This window comes from Schistocerca cancellata, chromosome 2 (genome assembly GCF_023864275.1).
Source record: "Schistocerca cancellata isolate TAMUIC-IGC-003103 chromosome 2, iqSchCanc2.1, whole genome shotgun sequence".
NCBI classification, from domain to species: Eukaryota; Metazoa; Arthropoda; class Insecta; order Orthoptera; family Acrididae; genus Schistocerca; species Schistocerca cancellata.
The window spans coordinates 464325711-464348570 of NC_064627.1; the positions used below are offsets into that span (position 1 = coordinate 464325711).

General features: G+C 40.0%; 1 protein-coding gene across 1 annotated transcript in view; it reads left to right on the forward strand.

The window, feature by feature from the left end:
• The window catches only part of LOC126161972 (cytoplasmic dynein 2 heavy chain 1), a 778966-nt gene that overhangs the window by 738894 nt on the left and 17212 nt on the right, over nucleotides 1–22860 (forward strand). Inside the window, 2 exon segments of the mRNA XM_049918163.1 lie at nucleotides 9386–9579; nucleotides 16597–16720. Coding sequence (XP_049774120.1) covers nucleotides 9386–9579; nucleotides 16597–16720 — 318 coding nt within the window.

Sequence of the window (22860 nt, forward strand, 5' to 3'; positions counted from 1 at the left end):
GCCATGGATTACTCAAGGAATAGGGGTATCTTGTAACACAAAAAGAAAACTGTATCTGTCAATCCGAAACAGTTCCGATGTTGATGCTATAGCACATTACAAGAAATACTGCAAAATATTAAAGACTGTAATACGGGCATCAAAGCAAATATATTACAAGGAAAAGATAGATTTCCCCACCATGTTATAGTTCTGGGTGGAGATTTTAATTTGCTGGATATAGACCATGAGGATAAAATCAGAGAGATTAGAGCCCACACAGAAACATACCGACAATCCTTCTTTCCACGAACAATATGAGACTGGAATAGAAGGGAGAACCGATAGAGGTACTCAAGGTACCCTCCGCCACACACCGTCAGGTGGCTTGCAGAGTATGGATGTAGATGTAGATGTAGATGTAGTCATATCAGATAACAAAATAAAGACTATATGGGATATAGTGAAGGAGGAGACCAGTAGAACCAGACATGAAGAGGGACAAATAGCATTAAGAGTAAATGATACGTTGGTGACAGATGTGTATAGTGTTGCAGAACTTTTTAACAAACATTTTATAACTGTTACTGACAAGATGGAGTTGTCAGGTTCTGTAGAAGCTGCTATGGAATACCTCAGACCAGACATTTCAAGTAACTTCCATAATATGAATTTGACCCTCACTGCCCCAGCAGAAATAATATCCATCATAAAATCATTAAAATCAAAAACATCTAGTGGGTATGATGAAATATCAACAAAGTTAATTAAAGAATGTGATTCTGAGTTAAGTAACATATTAAGCTATCTGTGTAACCAGTCATTTATCAGCGGAATATTTCCTGAATGGTTGAAATATGCTGAAGTTAAGCCACTGTTTAAGAAGGGAGATAAAGAAACAGCATCAAATTTCCATCCAGTTTCACTTTTGCCAGCATTCTCAAAAATTTGAGAAAAAGTAATGTACAATCGGCTTTATAACCATCTTATCTCAAATAACTTACTGTCAAAGTCACTGTTCAGATTTCTAAAGGGTTCTGATATTGAGAAGGCTATCTCCAGTTACAGTTAAAATGTGCTTAATTCATTAGACAAAAAATTGCAGGCAACTGGCATATTTTGTGATCTGTCAAAGGCATTTGACTGTGTAAATCACAATATCCTTTTAAGTAAATTAGAATATTATAGTGTAACAGGAAATGCTGCAAAACGGTCCAAATCCTATATCTCTGGCAGGAAACAAAGGGTGTTATTAGGAAAGAGACATGTATCAAGCTATCAGGCACCATCCAACTGGGAACTAATTACTTGTGGGGTCCCACAAGGTTCCATTTTAGGGCCATCACTTTTTCTTGTGTATATCAGTGACCTTTCATCAGTAACATTACCAGAAGCCAAGTTCGTTTTGTTTGCTGATGATACAAACATTGCAATAAATAGCAAATCAAGTGTAGTCTTAGAAAGGTCAGCTAATAAAATAATTGTGGATATTAATCACTGGTTCCTAGCCAATTATTTGTCACTAAACTTTGAAAAAACACACTACATGCAGTTCAGAACCTCTAAGAGGTGTCCCGCGAGTATATGCCTAACATACGATGACAAGCAGATAGAAGAAGTGGACAGTGTTAAATTCTTCGGATTACAGCTTGATAATAAATTCAACTGGGAGGAGCACACCACAGAACTGCTGAAGCGTCTTAACAAATCTCAATTTGCAATGCGAATTGTTTCAGACATAGGGGATATAAAAATGAAAAAGCTGGCATACTATGCTTACTTTCATTCCATAATGTCATATGGGATTAATTTTTGGGGCAATTCATCAAGTCAACCTAAAGTTTTCCAGGCACAAAAACCTGCAGCAAGAGTTATATGTGGTGTGGACTCGAGAACATCTTGTAGAAGCCTGTTAAGGGAACTATGGATACTAACTACTGCTTCCCAATATATTTATTCCTTAATGAAATTTGTCATTAAAAATATATCACTTTTTCAAACCAGTAGCTCAATTCATGGAATCAATACTAGAAATAAGAAATACATTCACAAGGATTTAAAGTCACTTAGTCTTGTAAAAAAAGGTGTGCATTATTCAGGAACACACATTTTCAATAACTTGCCAGCAGCCATAAAAAGCTTAACAACCAATGAAATTCAGTTTAAGAGAAGCCTAAAGGATTTATTGGTGGCCAACTCCTTCTACTCCATTGATTAATTTCTCAGTAGAACCAACTGATTTGTGTGTGTATATACACTCCTGGAAATTGAAATAAGAACACCGTGAATTCATTGTCCCAGGAAGGGGAAACTTTATTGACACATTCCTGGGGTCAGATACATCACATGATCACACTGACAGAACCACAGGCACATAGACACAGGCAACAGAGCATGCACAATGTCGGCACTAGTACAGTGTATATCCACCTTTCGCAGCAATGCAGGCTGCTATTCTCCCATGGAGACGATCGTAGAGATGCTGGATGTAGTCCTGTGGAACGGCTTGCCAAGCCATTTCCACCTGGCGCCTCAGTTGGACCAGCGTTCGTGCTGGACGTGCAGACCGCGTGAGACGACGCTTCATCCAGTCCCAAACATGCTCAATGGGGGACAGATCCGGAGATCTTGCTGGCCAGGGTAGTTGACTTACACCTTCCAGAGCACGTTGGGTGGCACGGGATACATGCGGACGTGCATTGTCCTGTTGGAACAGCAAGTTCCCTTGCCGGTCTAGGAATGGTAGAACGATGGGTTCGATGACGGTTTGGATGTACCGTGCACTATTCAGTGTCCCCTCGACGATCACCAGTGGTGTACGGCCAGTGTAGGAGATCGCTCCCCACACCATGATGCTGGGTGTTGGCCCTGTGTGCCTCGGTCGTATGCAGTCCTGATTGTGGCGCTCACCTGCACGGCGCCAAACACGCATACGACCATCATTGGCACCAAGGCAGAAGCGACTCTCATCGCTGAAGACGACACGTCTCCATTCGTCCCTCCATTCACGCCTGTCGCGACACCACTGGAGGCGGGCTGCACGATGTTGGGGCGTGAGCGGAAGACGGCCTAACGGTGTGCGGGACCGCAGCCCAGCTTCATGGAGACGGTTGCGAATGGTCCTCGCCGATACCCCAGGAGCAACAGCGTCCCTAATTTGCTGGGAAGTGGCGGTGCGGTCCCCTACGGCACTGCGTAGGATCCTACGGTCTTGGCGTGCATCCGTGCGTCGCTGCGGTCCGGTCCCAGGTCGACAGGCACGTGCACCTTCCGCCGACCACTGGCGACAACATCGATGTACTGTGGAGACCTCACGCCTCACGTGTTGAGCAATTCGGCGGTACGTCCACCCGGCCTCCCGCATGCCCACTATACGCCCTCGCTCAAAGTCCGTCAACTGCACATACGGTTCACGTCCACGCTGTCGCGGCATGCTACCAGTGTTAAAGACTGCGATGGAGCTCCGTATGCCACGGCAAACTGGCTGACACTGACGGCGGCGGTGCACAAATGCTGCGCAGCTAGCGCCATTCGACGGCCAACACCGCGTTTCCTGGTGTGTCCGCTGTGCTGTGCGTGTGATCATTGCTTGTACAGCCCTCTCGCAGTGTCCGGAGCAAGTATGGTGGGTCTGACACACTGGTGTCAATGTGTTCTTTTTTCCATTTCCAGGAGTGTATAAGTACAATATAACTTCTGCACAATTTCAGTGCAGTAATGTGTTCATTGTAAATAAGTGTATGTGTGTGTGTGTGTGTGTGTGTGTGTGTAAGCACAATCTAACTTCTGCACCAGTTAAGTGCAGTAATGTGTTCATTGTAAATAAGTATTTAGTAGTTGTATTATATGTTTATTACCCTTTAAATAAATAAAAAACTTTTTTATTTTAAATTCAATGCACTAGTATTTGTAAAATGATTCTTTCATATAGCGTTCATTAAAAAATGACGACCATGCCACTTGGGACCTGTGGAATGGTACATTAGCTTATTTGTTTGTGTTGTAAATATTTGTCAGGTATTGTTGCTTTTCTGACATGTTCTACATCCTGGAGGATCTCCTCACTACGGATCAATTGCAATGAAAGTAAATCTAATCTAATCTAATCTAATCTTCATAGATCTGCAGACATCTGCATGAACCAATTCAAGTGGGACATTAGTTCTTGACAAATTTATGGGGGAAAGGGAAGAAATGTTTGCCTGCCAAACACTCTTCACAAGTGACAAAGTTGTTAGTAAAGTGCGCTTCATTACTGACAAGAACTCTGTGACATTCAGAATGCTCTGATAGCACAATTTTTTATGTTTTCAACAGGTTTAGACAAATTTAACAGACCACTACCAATACTGACTGATGAAAAAACACAAGTGTCATTAGTGTCAAACATAGAGTGTGTTTCATCTACACACATCAGAGTAACCATTAGCAGTTCTGATTGTGTTCCGTTTAAAAACTGCATACGATACATTTTATTGATGCTTTTGGATAATGCATGCTCTTCATCTATACTGTTCAAGAATTCACATTGTTCCTTGTTTGACACTAAACACACGTCTATGTCCAACACAGTTCCTAGTGAAAACAGATTGAATTTGAATTCAGACACAAAAGGCACTCCACTAAGTACTGTTCCATGCATACTGTTCCACAGTGTGCACCCCATCATGTCACACACACAGTAACTGTCATTGAGCTTTAGATATTGTCCAACTTCTTAAACAATTCTCACTTAATGCACATATGCTCGATAGCATAATAAACCAATAATCTTCAAAGTCGATTCCTTGATTTGTTCACATAAAGCCATTTACATCCTGAGCCTTTTTGTCTTCCTTGGACTTCAGCAACCTGCAATCTGATTTCAAATGAGCTCTTTTCTTAAAATAATTGAAGCTTCTCATTTCTCGCTTTGCTTTATTTTAGCAGTCCTTTTGCAAAATGGTCGTCTTTACAAATGTAACAGGGCTCCCTGCTTACGTTGGCCAAAGCAGGCTAATTGGATTGATTGTTTATCTCTTCCTCAGCAAGCAATCTCAAAGTTAACTCATTAAATGTTTATTTCTCAAAGAGCTGGTTCTATGCTGAACAGAAATTTTTTTATATCTCTCAGGAAATGACCTCAACATCTTGGTTTTTATTTTCTCTGAAATTGGTTCACCTGCTTGCCTCAGTTTAATGTTGATTTCTTTTAATTTTTACATGGATGTAACCACCATGTTATCACCAAATGAGAGTGAAAAAAATGGTTCAAATGGCTATGAGCACTATGGGACTCAACTGCTGTGGTCATAAGTCCCCTAGAACTTAGAACTACTTAAACCTAACTAACCTAAGGACAGCACACAACACCCAGCCATCACGAGGCAGAGAAAATCCCTGACCCCGCCGGGAATTGAACCCGGGAACCCGGGCGTGGGAAGCGAGAACGCTACCGCACGACCACGAGATGCGGGCCAAATGAGAGTGAGAAAAGCTTTTGCTGAAGTAGTTGAATGCCCACCACGGACTCTTTCTCATACATAGTCTTCAGTTTGGTCCACATGCCAGTTGACAATGTGAGAAGCACTACCTCCATGTACGTCACAGTAAGTTCCTGTGCTTCTACATTGTTTTCCAGCTACGTTTTCTTCGTTCGGAGGCTTAATAGCTATGCTGTTGACAATATCTGAAAAGCCTTTTCCTCTGAATATCACTTCCATGGTATTTCCGAACCGCACAGTTATCCCCTCCAGGCAACTTCAAACACTGAGGCGTAGATTGTTCTTCCATGCCATGCCAATAATTTTAAAGTTACTGGTGCTTGCAGCACAACCAAAAAGACTCTACCACTACACTGAAAAACAGACTTATGCACCTGGACGCATAACGTGTAAGCAGACTCAGTAAATTATGCTCAATAATAAGTCTGTCTGTACAGAGTTTATTTAAGTATGTAATAGCTAACACTCAGTGGTTGATGACAATAATGCACACAGAGGCTAAACAAAAGAAAAACAAAAAAAGAAAAAAACACTACAACCATAAAACAACATTAACATTGCACCGCTAACAATAGTGATGGATTCAGAGCAGTCATTCTCATATTGTTTGCAATTAGTTCAACAATACATATACATTAAAAATACATTCCACTGTACACAATGACTGAATACTTAAATTAACATTTGACAAACATTAAAATGTTTAACTTTGTTTTAGGTAACCTCAAGAGAGTAGAAAGAGTGATTCAAGATGAAGAGAAATTGGTATAGTTAAGTTTTGAAAATAATTCACTATTCCTTAAATGTTTTAGCTCAGTGGGAACAACATTGAAAAGTTTTGGGCCAGCATATGTAGCACCTCTCGGCATCATGACATATTTTTTAATTGATAGTGTATCTCATTCTTATATCTAGTGTCATGCAAGCAAACTGCTGGGTTGCTTAGAAAAAGAGTGAGGTTCTTTATAAAAATGCACATTAGGGAAAAAGTGCTAATTATTCCTAGCTGGCTAAATAATTTGTGATGTGAGGTTCTTGGAATTACTTTACATATGAACTTTTCTGACTAATGAAAATTTTTTGAGCAAGAGGGGAGTTACCACAGAAGATAACTCCATATGATATGATAGAGTGCGCACACATAGACAAAATAAGCTGCCCTTATGGTTGTTTATACAACAGAGCATTCTTAATGAAAAAGCTGCTGAGCTCAATCTCTTCACAGTTTGATGAATGTGATATTCTGAGATTAGTTTTCAGCCTAAGTAAATGTCCAGGAACTTGGCACCATTAACTTGGTTATTGAGTATCATTAAATTTTGTTACGATGCTGGTGTCATCTGCAAAAGTGGTGAATCTGCACTCAATATGATCCGCAGCTGCAAGCACATCATTAACATAATTCTGAAACAATAAAGAACTCATGATAGAACTTTCCAGTAAGTGACAAATAATGCCTTGGTCTGACTTAGCAGCTATTCCTGATTTGTAATCAACACTTCCAAAATTATGTTCTGACTCCTGTGAGTAAGATAGGATTTTGCCAGGTTAACTAATCAACCCCTCCCACCATACTGCAGGGCTTAGATAATAATAATTCATGATCCATGCAACTGAAGGCTTTCCTCATATCGTAGAAAATACCCACTGATGAACTGTTCTTATTTACAGGTTCTACAGTAGCTTCCAAAAGTGGTAATATTCCCTGTTCAGCTGATAAATTCTTTTCAGATACAAATTGTCTTTTATGTAAAATGTTGAGGTATACTAGGTGTCTGACAATCCTAGCACACAACAACTTTTGAATACTTTTGAAAATACTATAAGAAGTGAAATTGGTCTGTGCAATGACTATATGAATTTAAGGCTTCCCCTTTTTTGGAGGAGGTTTTACAGTGGATTATTTTGTCCTTTATGGGATCATACCTTGGTACATTGCTAAGTTAAGGATATGGCTCAGCAATCTATGTATTTCAGTGGTCAGTAGTTAGCTTGAGGTATTGCCAGATGATGATTAATTTTTTAATTAGACCATAGTATTCTTATTTCTGTCTCAGTTGAATGTAGTTTATACTGGTGGCTAGTTACGAACACAATCATTATTTTCAAACCAGACCTGCACTGAAAGTGCTTATCAAAACAAAATTCCACTGACGCACTTGGTCAACATTCACATGACACATAGGCTTACACGAAAGATATGGAGTGATTTTATTACTTGCATCATACATTCAATGGATGAAGTGGCACTGAATTCATGTACTTCACACAATACTGTTAACTGGTCAACAGTATAAATTACATAGAATTGTGACATAAATTTAAATGAAGAATCCTCAAATCTAAGTTGCCCGTCCTTACTCAACAAAATGTTGGATTACACAAGTATTCTTAAGTTTTCTACTGGTTATGTAAAGTGAATGAAGTTGCACTGTTTTAAACAGATTGCCCTTATGCAAAGTTATTGTAAATGATTGAAATGATTTCACATATTCAGTGTTGCTACATTAACTGACATATTTCACAAAACTTAACTCTCAGAGAGGAAACCTCAAAAAGTTTGTATTGTTGCAACTGCACTTCAGGTTTCTGCCACAAAAGTGCAGCTGTGAGCAATTAGGCAACATCAGTCTACTGTAACAGTGCAGTGACACTTCGGAACGAAATTCACCAAAACTCCACCAACTTCTAACTCCATTTGGTGGTGGTATGTGTGGTTCAAAGCTTCAGGATGTCCGTGCTAGAAGAAATCAATGGGTCAACCAGCAAAACTCTTCTTCAGTGGTGAAGCAACATTTTTTTGTGAATGTCACAGTGAACAGGCACACTGTCCAAATCAAGGGGACAGAGGATCTCCACAATGCCATACACCACATTCGAGATCCACCAAAAGTTAATGTGTTCTGTGCAGTCTTACGATTTAAAGTTTACAGTCAATTTTTCAAATGGCTCTGAACACTATGAGACTTAACATCTATGGTCATCAGTCACAGTCAATTTTTCTTCTGTGAGAAACCATTATAGGACATGTGTGTTTAGACATGCTGGAAAATAATCTCATGCCACAACTGGAGACTGACAGTGTGGGCTTCATCTACCAACAGGATGTCCTCCACTCTTTCCCTACCTGACATCGTGCAATTTTTTTGTGTGGTGCTATGTGAAAGATTCACTGTTCACACCCCTTGTACGAACAAACCTACCAGAACTGCGAGCTCTTTTGAACAGATTGGTGGCCTGTTTCAACTAATTTATTTGAGTGGCTAACAACAACACACGGTAATCAGATTCCCATGGTCTGTCTATCTAGTTGCTAGTAAAAATGACTGTGGGTGTTAAGTAGTTGTAACTTAGGACTAACTAGGAAATTCCTGTAAAGTCTTACTGACTTTGTGTGGAAGTAAGAACAAAACAGGAGGGAGTGAAAATCTGCATTTTCATTTGCTTATGAACAACTTAATAGTGACAGTGAATTGGTTAGAACCATACATTAATGAAGTGAAATATAACCTTATATCTAAATTAGACTTGTGGGTGCTGAACTGAGAGCTTTTTAATAAGCTGTTGTTAAGAAATGAAGCAATTCTATGTATAGTTTTTTCTCTGACATATATAAAAATAGGGAGGTAGGAGGTGGGTTTGTAATTACAGGTTCTTTGTTTATCTGCAACTAGAAAAATGTATTTTTTGGCTTTATAGTTCCGTCTACCACACAAAAGGAATGGTAGGAGGCAGAAAGAAAAAGAAGTAACTATGAAATGCCTTAAAAAATTTATAACGTGAGAATAATTCTAATGGAAAGTTTCATTTAATGATTTTTTGTAAACAGAACATACCAACATATTTTTGGATTCACTCCACTGTGATTTTTGTCCTCGGTCTGTGCAGCCTATTTTACAGCACATATTTTTAATTTATTGCAGGTCACAGAGAAATGAAATGGGAGTTTATTCATGGTTTGTGTGAAGATGCCATTTATGGAGGAAGAGTAGATAATGTGTATGATATGAAAGTTCTGGAATCATATTTGAAAGAATTTTTTAGTCCTGGTGTACTAATCCATAGGACAAGATCCTTAGGAAGTGTAATTGCAGTGCCTCCATCATCTAATTATTATGTAAGTAAAATATCATTTCCCCAGTTTTCTTAATAATTACCAATAGCTACTAATAAAATGAACAAACTTGTTTTCACATTAGCCTGTTCAGTATATGACCATCTAACTCAGATTTGTTTCAGCACTTCTTTTGAAGTATTTAAAGTGCGAACCTACAAATAACAATTTTGTCCCATGATCTTAGTTATATTTTTGAAGTGTCATCAAAAATGGAAAATGTGAGTCTTGAAGTGGCACGGCTGAGATGTCATTCATCTATGTAATGGTTATGTATTGTACTAAATCAGCTTATGGGTTTGACATCCATACAGATGGAAATTTCTGTGCATTCTAAATGATTTTGCAAAGGCTATTTTATTGCTGTTCCCCTCTTTAAAAAGTTCAGGAGGCATTAAAATGCAAAATAAAAGAAACCTCATTTTTGAGAAACAAGACTGTATGGATTAAAATGTTAATTGAAACTCTTAACAGAGTGAGCCGGAGACGATCCCTGACAGTTGTGGTGGACTTGGCACAGCTGCTTTGCATGTATTGCAAGGGTTCTCTCCATTCTGACCCATCTTCCAGACTTTTCTAGGAAATGTGTACTATTAAATTGTAACAGGTGCTGATAGGTTCACAACAGGGTTTATTGACCCAATTACAAACTGGTTTCTGACAATAATTTCTAACAAGCAATAACAAGGACAGACTCTCATTATGGTTCTGGGTCAAACTCGGTTCTGTGTCACACATAGATCTCCCTAGTTATCAAGTCCAACAATCACAGAACTTTGCCATGGATGGAGCTCCATGGCACGCCACAACTGCTATGAAGACTCTGAGCCCCAACTGCTCTGACGTGATGAGCAGACGGCCGATGCCCCAGGATATTTCCAACATAAATCACCACTCCAATCCAAACAGAACCTAATTTCATTTCACCTATAACTATTATTACTTTAGCCTAGTCTTACACAATTCAGTTCTCAAGATTGTACATATTTTTCTATAAACAGTAGCATAGAAGGAAAGTTGCTACTCACCATATAGAGGAGATGCTGATTCGTGATAGGCACAACAAAAAGATTCACACAATTATAGCTTTGTCAACTATAGACACACACACACATGCACACACACACTCACACAAATGCAACTTGTACACACATCTGAAGTCTCAGGCAACTGAAACCACACTGCAAGCAGCAGCTCCAGTGCATGATGGGAGTGGCAACTGAGTGGGGGTAAGGAGGAGGCTTGGGCAGGGAGAGGGAGGGATAGTATGTTGGGGATGGCAGACAGTGAAGTGCTGCAGTTTAGATGGAGGGCAGGAGAGAAGTTGGGGGGGGGGGGGGGGGGGGGGGAGTAGTGGAAAGGAGAGAAATAAAAAAAACTTCTTATTTCACATTTCACAGTTGTACTTCATGGAGTGGAAATGAACAAAGCTGGACATTGGCATGGAACATGATATACTTTGCTTTCAGAGGCCTAGGTCACTTTCAATGCAAAGAAATACATACTGGGGACTCTGGCCTATAAAGAGTGTTTTAAAAAAGGTGTTGCATCTTCCTACAGGAAATAGGACTTTATTTGGAAATGTGTTGTGTGAGTTCATAAGCGAATTCCATTTTCCTCATCCTATTCTTGTTAGCTCCTTTGTCTATTCCATTTCACTATACCCACTCCCCCAGATATTTAAATATGCACAACTTCTTGATTATTGTTCATGCAGTTTTTCAGCTTGTCATCAAATTCATCACTTTTTTTCTTCTTATGACATTTTTGGACCTATTCCTTCTAGTTTTTAAAGCATAATCTTTTCTTTTTTCTTTTTTTTCTTTTTTTTACGTAGGATCAGTATGTCATCAGTGAAGGCTAAATAATGTATTTCAAGCAGTGAAAACTCCAAGATGGAATGTAACAATGTTGTAAGATATTTCAAGATTGTTCTTTTTGTGACCCAGCCTTATGCTTATAGTGCCTCCCTTCTGGAATTGTTCTCACCATTCCCTGATTCTTTTTTCAAAAACTGAATTGAATAGTGCTAGTAACAGTTAGTCACCATTCTCCCTGGTTGTGATACTTCTTCCTGGAATCACAAGTGTCTCCTTGATCAGTTCTCTTATCTTGTGGTCTAACCTAAATTCCTCTAAGATGTCAAATTGTTATCTGTCGAGTGACTTGCACACATTCTTAAAATACACAAACATGAAGATTGTGTGCTTGCTTCTACACTCCTGGAAATGGAAAAAAGAACACATTGACACTGGTGTGTCAGACCCACCATACTTGCTCCGGACACTGCGAGAGGGCTGTACAAGCAATGATCACACGCACGGCACAGCGGACACACCAGGAACCGCGGTGTTGGCCGTCGAATGGCGCTAGCTGCGCAGCATTTGTGCACCGCCGCCGTCAGTGTCAGCCAGTTTGCCGTGGCATACGGAGCTCCATCGCAGTCTTTAACACTGGTAGCATGCCGCGACAGCGTGGACGTGAACCGTATGTGCAGTTGATGGACTTTGAGCGAGGGCGTATAGTGGGCATGCGAGAGGCCGGGTGGACGTACCGCCGAATTGCTCAACACGTGAGGCGTGAGGTCTCCACAGTACATCGATGTTGTCGCCAGTGGTCGGCGGAAGGTGCACGTGCCTGTCGACCTGGGACCGGACCGCAGCGATGCACGGATGCACGCCAAGACCGTAGGATCCTACGCAGTGCCGTAGGGGACCGCACCGCCACTTCCCAGCAAATTAGGGACACTGTTGCTCCTGGGGTATCGGCGAGGACCATTCGCAACCGTCTCCATGAAGCTGGGCTACGGTCCCGCACACCGTTAGGCCATCTTCCGCTCACGCCCCAACATCGTGCAGCCCGCCTCCAGTGGTGTCGCGACAGGCGTGAATGGAGGGACGAATGGAGACGTGTCGTCTTCAGCGATGAGAGTCGCTTCTGCCTTGGTGCCAATGATGGTCGTATGCGTGTTTGGCGCCGTGCAGGTGAGCGCCACAATCAGGACTGCATACGACCGAGGCACACAGGGCCAACACCCGGCATCATGGTGTGGGGAGCGATCTCCTACACTGGCCGTACACCACTGGTGATCGTCGAGGGGACACTGAATAGTGCACGGTACATCCAAACCGTCATCGAACCCATCGTTCTACCATTCCTAGACCGGCAAGGGAACTTGCTGTTCCAACAGGACAATGCACGTCCGCATGTATCCTGTGCCACCCAACGTGCTCTAGAAGGTGTAAGTCAACTACCCTGGCCAGCAAGATCTCCGGATCTGTCCCCCATTGAGCATGTTTGGGACTGGATGAAGCGTCGTCTCACGCGGTCTGCACGTCCAGCACGAACACTGGTCCAACTGAGGTGCCAGGTGGAAATGGCATGGCAAGCCGTTCCACAGGACTACATCCAGCATCTCTACGATCGTCTCCATGGGAGAATAGCAGCCTGCATTGCTGCGAAAGGTGGATATACACTGTACTAGTGCCGACATTGTGCATGCTCTGTTGCCTGTGTCTATGTGCCTGTGGTTCTGTCAGTGTGATCATGTGATGTATCTGACCCCAGGAATGTGTCAATAAAGTTTCCCCTTCCTGGGACGATGAATTCACGGTGTTCTTATTTCAATTTCCAGGAGTGTAGTTTCCAAATTTTTATTATGATTGTCTGGTTGTATATTTGTTTGGCACATGATCTTCCTATTCACAACACTACTTGGTACTTGCTGATCTAGCTTTTTTATTCTACGAAACAGAAGTTTTGAGAGGGTATTATAAGTGCTTGGTGCAGAGATATCCCTCTGTAACCACCCACTTATTTTATCCTTTCTTGCGTTTTAGTTGCTGTCTAATCCTTCGGTATTTTCTCCTTTTCACAGATATTTTTTAAGTCTTTGGTGATAATGGTATCACCATGATGCCTATCCAGTTTATCATTCCAGCCAATATAGGATCTTTTGCAGCTGCCTTGTTGTTCTTAAGATTCAGGACTGCTCTTTCTACTTCTTCTTGTAATATCTCTTATCTCCATTGATGCTCATTAAGATGCATACATTTTTAATGTCTCTTTTGGTTCTTTGCAGTTCAATAGCTTTTTTAAGTACTCATCCAAAAATTTCACAGTCCTCTTATGGTGTAACCCCTCATTCTGCTTTTGAACACAATGTAAAGCACACTTGCGTTACTTTTCTGGAGTTTTCTTCAGCTGTTCACTTTCTACTTTTTTTGAATCAGTCCCAGTTACCGTATGTTTTCCTGCCACTGATCCCATTCCATGCTTCTTATTTGATTTCAGCTTTCTTTTGTGCCACCATTTGTGCTTTCTGATCTTCTTTGTGTGGCCCTCTTCATGGACAGCATGCATCATTTTTTCTTTAATATCACCTCACATTTCATGTCGCTGTATTATAATTGCTAGTTGAGTATAATAAAACCACCCACTACCCTTCTTGCTTCTGTGGTGCTTTTCCCTGCCTATGTATGTGACATCTCTGCCTAAACTCTTTGCCTTTACAATGTCTGCTTGTGTCTGTATATGTGCGGATGGATGTGTGTGTGTTTGCAAGTGTTGTATACCTGTCCCGTTTTCCCCCTAAGGTAAGTTTTTCCACTCCCGGGATTGGAATGACTCCTTACCTTCTCCCTTAAAACCCACATGCTTTCGTCTTTCCCTCTCCTTCCCTCTTTCCTGACGAAGCAACCTTGGGTTGCAAAAACTTGAAATTTGTGTGTGTGTTTGTGTGTTTTTTATTGTCTCCTGTCAACATACCAACGCTTTCGTTGGGTTGCAAAAGCTTGAAATTTGTGTGTGTGTTTGTGTGTTTTTTATTGTCTCCTGTCAACATACCAACGCTTTCGTTTGGTAAGTAACAGCATCTTTATTTTTAGATATATTTTTCCCATGTGGAATGTTTCCCTCAGAAGCTTGCAAAACCCCTTGGTCGTTTTTACTAAAACTATTGAATACCAGTACTTTAGTTAAATAGGCATAGTAACATACAGCAAAAAAGCTAAGTACATAATTGAATACATACATTGATGAAAGAAGTTTGGTTTTATCTAGGAAAGGTTGATAATTATGCATTTCTGTTTAGAGAGTTATGAAGCAGACCACAGATTTGAGCAAAATTCCAGGTATTCATTAATGCTGTAGAAGCTGTTGTTTATTGGTAGATTTTCTAGTTATTTTTTGAATGTATTAACGTTTGGTATTTTTGGTGCTATGTGGCAGTGCACTGTGCAGAATTTTTGGTTTGTAAACAGCACTTTCCTCATATATTGATTTTCTGTGAACATCTCTATGATAGTCATCCCTGTTCCTTGTTTGATAATTGTGGATCTCACTATTCAAAGCTGAAGCATATGCTTTCAAATATAAATGTAGATGGTAAAGTCATGATTTTAAATTCCTTAAAGATACCGGTGCTCTCTAAGCAACATCACTTATTAATCTTACAGCTTTCTTTTGGAGCTCAAAAGACTGCTTTGCAAAAGAGGTGTTTCCCCAGAACACTATTCCATACTTCAGTAAACTATGCATGTATGTGTAATAAGCACTTAACACGGTTTCGGTATTGGAGCAATTTTTAAGCACTCCTAATATGTAACAGGACTTGCTTAATTTTTTTGTCAAGCATTTCTACATGTTTTTCCCATCTTAGATGCTTATTCACCCATAATCCTAAAATTTGTATGTGATTCTTTTGCTGAATTTGGCTATTTGATGAAGTGAATTTTACATTGGTCCTATTTTTGTTCCTTATATGGTTGAAGTTCATCCATACTCTTTTCTTGTCATTGACGACTAGACAGTTATCTTTAAACAATTTTTCTGCCACTTCTGCTGTTTTATTGATTTTTTGCTGCATCTCATAAACATTCTTCCCTTTTATAATGAAGCTGGTATCATCAGCAAATAATATGGTATCAGCTGTTGAAAACTGTTGAGGTAGATCATTAATAAAAATCAAGAATAACAATGGTCCCAATACCAAGCCGTGGGGCACCCCATTATTAATTTTTATATATTCAGAAGGGTACACATTTTCATTACCTGGTTCGGTGATATCTTAGATATGGTATCCTCAAGTCCTTTACAGAATTGTTCAACCTCTTTAGGGTTCTTCTTGTTTTTGATCTTCATAGGAACATGCTCATTTATGATTTTTTTATGCTTTGTTTCCATATTTGAAAGTCACAAGTGATAATACTTCTGATGCTGATTATACACTTGCAATTGAATCTATATACCTCTTGTGCACTAAGAATCAAGTCCACAGTGTCGTAGCTCCTAGCCTATTGCTGTCCCTTGTGCACTCTATAATCTTCTGGCTGAGAAGGTTCTTCATTGGTGAATTTAATTTCCTGTAACAAGAGTATGTTGATGTTGTGTTCATCCATTATTCTGGTTACTCTTTTGAGTTTGCCAGCTTCTGTTGGTGCATTTATGTCCTGTGAGCATATCATGTGCTTGTTCTTGGTGTGTAGTTTTCAGGTCTTCAGAAGCTCTAACTCTACAATGCTGCATCATGATTTGGTTGCTCCAGAATCTGGAAACCTGTTTGTGTTGGCCATTCTGACAAAGGATTGACTACCTTTCGGAATATTTGAATGTAGTTTTCATCATGCATATGCTAAAAAATCTTACAGAAAGACAGCTGTCATCTCATCTTCATTCTTCCATCTGAAGCCATTAGTCTCAGAGGCTTCTGCCAGGTTGCTCCTCTGGATTATGGACACTGTGTTGAAACCACTTCCAACCTGGAATCAAAGGTTGCTTGCTAGTTTTGATCCAGCCGGGGTACTACATTTCCTCCTATCTGAGAGGCATCTCTCCATATGCCAACTGAGAAGGTGTCGGGTAGGGAGCTGTGGCAATCCCATGTGGGAACAGAACAGAACAGATATTGTAATTAGGTCAGATAGTGTAATATTAGTGTGAACAGTCTCCTAATCATAATCATATAAGTGTATCCTTAATAGTTTTATAAGCTGCTAATTGTTTTCTTCATTAATATTTCAGGATTATTATAAAGCCATCCACATACTCTCGGATACTGACAAGCCTACATATTTTGGTTTGCCTAGCAACATTGAACGCTCTTGGCAGAAGACAGTGAGCAAAGGTGTCATCTCTGAGTTGAAAAGTACGTAAATTTATTGGTTTTTTCGTAGATTCGTTAATGAGTGGAGAACATAAATGAAGTAATTATTAGAGAGCATAATTTACTCCTTGTCTATCTTTTTTACTGCGAATGGTGCTGTTGTTCTACAGCAGTTAGCCATTTTTTATATATTGTTATTTAAGACAAGCTGCATCTTGCATCTTGAATCAGCATAATACATTTATTTTCATCAGTGCAGTGTTTCTGACAATGCATTTTTGAACACTGCAGCTGTATTGATGAAGATATAAATGTATTATGCCAGTTAAAGATAGGTGAAAATTCAAAATGCAATCAACACACACACCTTACCATAAATGTATATCACTGATGTTGGTTGAAAACCCTAAATGTATCCTGGCATAAATAAAGCTACATAAAAAATAAATGATTGCTGTATTTCTTCAAGCAGTTTAATCTTCATCCATTGAACTTATTCATCATTGCAATGCACATATAAATTAATATTTAGTATTAGGTGTACATTTAATAAGTGATTTTACTGAAATTGAAAATTATATGTGGGAACATCAAGATCAGGTCTATAAAATTATGAAACAATTAAGTAAACAGAAAGGAGATAATCTATAAACTAACATGATTTTAGAATAAGAATAATTAGATTATTTAAAAAGTTATGGATGAGCTGTGAAAAGAAACTTTGGTAGTGAATGAACCAAAAATTATTCTAGCTCAACCAGACAGCATATGATTTATTTATTTATTTATTTATTATGTAAAGGCTTCTGATAGTGTTCAGAGAGATTTACTGCAGGATATTTTAAAAGAGGAGTCATATCAGCCCACCTTATTAATGTAATACACTCACTGTATAGGAACAATTCTATAATAGTAAGAACAAATGATACTGATAAACTTACTGCTAATATAAATCAGTGAGACAGACAAGGGTGCCATCTGTCAACATGACTGTTTAACATATGTATAATGAAGTCACCACAATGCAGCAAATGGATTTAAAGAATCCTTTTATAATATTTGATGATAACTTGAAGACAGAGTTACCATATAATTTAAACCATGTTTCCAGAGAATTTAATATGAAAATATTTATGGAGAAAACTGAGACACTGACCTTCCATAGTACAAACCCAGTCTGAGAAAAAATAGTTGTTGTTGTTGCGATCTTCAGTGTAAGGACTGTTTGATGTAGTTCACTATGCTACTCTATCCTGTGCAAACCCCTTCACCTCTGAATAACTGCTGCAACCTACATCCTGGTGAACATGCTTATTGTATTCATTTCTTGGTCTCCCTCTATGGGTTTTACGTCCCCACATGTTCCCCCAAAACTAAATTGATGATTTCTTAATGTCTTAGGATGTGTCCTATCAACTGATCCCTTCTTTTAATCAAGCTGTGCCACCAATTTCTTGTTTCATAAATTCTATTCAGTACCTCCTCATTATTTGGCAACGGCCTTGCCACAGTGGATACACTGGTCCCCGTGAGATCACCGAAGTTAAGCACTGACGAGCGTAGTCGGCACTTGGATGGGTGACCATCCAGGCCGCCATGCGCTGTTGCCATTTTTTGGGGTGCACTCAGCCTTGTGATGCCAATTGAGGAGCTATTTGACCGAATAGTAGCGGCTTCGGTCAAGAATACCATCATAATGAGCGGGAGAGCGGTGTGCTGACCCCATGCCCCTTCATCCGCATCCTCCACTGAGGATGACACGGCGGTCAGATGGTCCCGGTAGGCCACTCATGGCCTGAAGACAAAGTGCTACCTCCTCATTATTTACATGATCTATGCATATAATCTTCAGAATTCTCCTGTAATGCCATGTTTCAAAAGTCGCTGTTGTCTTCTTGTTTAAACTGTTAATCATCCATATTTCACTTCCATACACAGTTACACTCCAAGTAAATACCTTCAGAAAAGACCTCCTAATACTTAAATCTGTATTTGACGGTAACAGATTTCCCTTCTTCATAAAGTATTTTCTTACCATTGCTGGTCCACATTTTATATTCTCTCTACTTTGGCCATCATCAGGTATTCCTGTACTATTTTAGAGTCTCGTTTCCTAATCTAATTCCCTTAGGACCACCTGATTTAATTTCACTACATTCCATTGTACTTGTTTTGCTTTTGTTGAGATTCATCTTATGTCCTCCTTTCAAGATGCTGTCCAAGTCCTTTGCTGTTCCTGACGGAATTACAGTGCCATCAGCAAACCTCGAACTTTTGAACTCTTCTCCATGAATTTTGATGGTTATTGCAGAAAAAATATTGAACCAATCCAGAGTTTATGTATTTGGTCTTTCACAATCCTTGCCATAAATCATAGAATTCCAACATCAAACTTATCAGATTTAGGCATTTTGTGTGATCAGTACAACAAAAACTGGGCCACAAAGTATTGACATGACTGAGCCACAACCTGGAGGATTGTTTCCAAAATGAATTTTTGCTCTGCTGTGTGTGTGTTTGTGTGTTTGTGTGTGTGTGTGTGTGTGTGTGTGTGTGTGTGTGTGTGTGTGGAGACTGGAATTCAAACCGAGACCTTTGCAATTTGGGGCAAGTGCTCTATTAATTGAGATACACGAGGATGACTTGCGACCAGTCATCACAGCTTTACTTCCATCAGTGCCTCATCTCATTTCCTTTCTTCCAGTAGTGCTACCGTATTTACTCAAATCTAAGCCGCACTCGAATCTAAGCCGCACCTGAAAAATGAGACTCGAAATCAAGGAAAAAAAAATTTCCCGAATCTAAGCCGCACCTGAAATTTGAGACTCGAAATTCAAGGGGAGAGAAAAGTTTTAGGCCACACCTCCAAATCGAAACAAAGTTGGTCCATTGTAATATGAGACACAATTTAGGTCGAATGAATGACAATACAGCTACAGTAGTTTGGTTCAAGTCGTAAGCTTAGCAGTTAAGCTTTACCACGTAGCCATTGCTATGCGTCAGGCGCTCCGTCCGTATTTATACGGGTACCCTTCCTTTTTCACGTGCTTCGTCTGGTTTGAATCGATTGCTTATTTTGCTTTGATCTGATAAGTGCCGTTTTCTTTGTTATAGGTGTTTGCGTCACTCTTAAGCTGAAAATGCATTACTGCACTGTGTCATGCATTGTTTGTCGCATTCTGATAGTGCGTGTTTATGGCCTGTCGCGGCTCGCTTTTGTGCGCGCTACCGCCGCGTACAATTAAAAAAAAAAGAGAGGAATCGTCTCATTAGCGAAACAATGGCAAGAGACTGCTATTTGTTGTTACTTACACTGCTGCTTTCTTTGATAATGATCAACAAGAATCAAATAATAGACTGCGTATGATAGAACATGTTCTGAACGAGAGTTGGCGAAAATTTTTCTCTGTTTGAAAATCTTTGCGGCCGCTTCTTTATTACATCAAATTCTGCACAGAAATTAGAGTCATCTTAGATTTAAAAATCTAGTCACTTGCCGTGCTTCATTTCAGACTGTATCATTATTAGGCATAAGAATAATACGAATATAAACATGACACGATAAGTGTATTCTTCCACGTTTGCTGTTGTCTCACTCTAGTTTCGTAGTTTATTAGGCAGACAGGATTTAAATGAGATAGCAGCAAACACAAAAGAATACATGGCAAAATGTTTATATTCGTATTATTCTTATGGTGAAGAGAATACTGTATGTGATTCAAATTTCATCAGGTTCCTATTAGCAACCATCTCTTCTCACAGATAGGAAAAAATTCAGAACGTAGAGTTGGCCATATTGACAAACATCCCAGACAGTCTTGCCAGTCAGATTTTCATAGTACACTGAAATTGTGCTACATTCGAAGATTAACAATACGGAATTTGTATTTACTTCGTTGGATAATGTATGAAAATGCAGTGGTCGAAACTCGCGGCGGAGAAAAAAAGCTCGTCTTCCACTTTTTTTTTTAATTTATTTACTGACGCAGAGGTTTTGGCGCCAGTATTTATCTTTGTGCCTACAAAGCTTGCCTCTGTCGCGCTACATATATTCGACGGCAGAAGTTAGTTGTGGCGGCACGTACCAACATTTTTCATAACTTCCGCTTGCTTTGCACTCGATTCTAAGCCGCAGGCGGTTTTTTGGATTACGAAAACCGGAAAAAAAGTGCAGCTTAGATTCGAGTAAATACGGTAGTTCCACAAGATATGCAGGAGAAATTTTATGAAGTTTGAAAGGTAGGAGAAATTATACTGACAGAGTAAAGGTGTGACACTGGGTCGGGAGTCTTGCTTGGATAGCTCAGTCAGTAGAGCACTTGCCCCAGAAGGCAGAGGCATCAGGTTCTAGATACAGGCTGGCACACAGTTCTAACCTTAGAGGAAGTTTCAATAAAGATAGTACTGACGTTGTGTATTGTACCGGGGACCTAGAAACGGTGAATAGGCTTTGTCCCGCTGTAGCCCTCACTGGTTTACAACCCCACAACAGGCCACAGCAGTCCACCTACCCCACCCCCACCTCACACTGAACCTAGCATTATTGTGCGGTTTGGCCCCAGTGGACCCCCCTTGGGAATGTCTCATACCAGACAAGAGTAACCCCAAATGTTTGCATGGTGGAGTAATTATGATGTACACATATGTGGAGCCAGTGTTTACACAGCAATCACCAACATAGTGTAACTGAGGCGGAGTAAGGGGAACCAGACTGCATTCGCCAAGGCAGATGGAAAATCGCCTTAAAAGTCATCCACAGGCTGGTCGGCACACTGGACCTCGACACTAATCTGCTGGGTGGATTTGTGCCGGGGACAGGCACGCCTTCCCGCTCAGGAAGCAGCACATTAGACCGTGCGGATAGCTGGGCAGGCTTACTGACATTAAAGAAATATGCAGAATCTTTAGTTATTGTTCCTATTCTGCTGTGGATGAAATGTAGCCACAGCTTCATAGACTTACTGGAAATGAGTAGAAAGAAAATTAAGCCAGCAGTTAAGTCTCTGAGATGTAAAAATTCATAGGGTTTTGTTCAGACAAAAATCTGAACTTGCTTTAACAGTGTACTTAGTTACTTCTTTCCAGGTAGGTGCTTTCTAAGGCAAAATTGCGTCTACATCTACATAGATACTCTGCAAGCCACCATACAAAGCATGGTGGAGGGTACCTTGTACCACTAGTCATTTCTTTCCTGTTCCGCACACAAATAGAGTGAGAGAAAAATGCGTATCTATTTGAGGCCTAATTTCTCATATCGTATCTTCGTGGTCCTTTTGCGCACGCATGATGGTGGCACTAGAATCGTTCAGCAGTCACCTTCAAATGCTGATTCTCTGAATTTTCTCAGTAGTGTTTCTCGAAAAGATCGTCGCCTTCCTTCCAGGGATTCCCAATTGAGTTGCCAAAGCATCTCCATAACACATGTTGTTTGAACCTACAGATAAGAAGTAAACCAGCCCACCTCTGAATTTATTTTATGACTTCCTTCAATCCGACTGGTATGGATCCCAAACATTCGACCAGTACTCAAGAATAGGTTGCACCAGCATCCGGTATGTGGTCTCCTTTACAGGTAATCCACTCTTTCCTAAAATTCTCCCAATAAACCGAAGTCAACCATTTGCCTTTCCTACCACAATTCTCATTTGCTCATTCCATCTCATATTGCTTTGCAACTTTATGGCTAGATATTTAAATGACTTGACTATGTCAAGCAGGACACTATTCATACTGTATCTGAATATTACAGGTTTGATTTTCCCATGCATCCATCTTAACTTACATTTTTCCACATTTAGGGCTAGCTGCAGTTCATCATGCCAACTGGAAATTTGGTATAAGTCATCTTGTATCTTCCTACAGCCACTCAACTTCCACACCATACTGTGTTGTATTACGTAACATGTCTTTTAGCCACTCAGATATCTCTGAAGTTATTCTATATGCTTGTACCTTTTGCTAAGGTGTGACAGTAGTAGTTGTTGTATGCTTTGTGCATAGATCTTTTCACAGATGCATAAATCTGTACTAACCTTCACTTGCCGTCATTTATGCTTTCCCTTTTGAACCGAGAGTTCAACAGCCGCTGCTTCCTCAGCATCCTCTGAATTTTGTTATTAAACCATGATGGGCCTTTTGCATCCTTTATCCACTTACTGTGCACATTATTCTCCAAACCATGA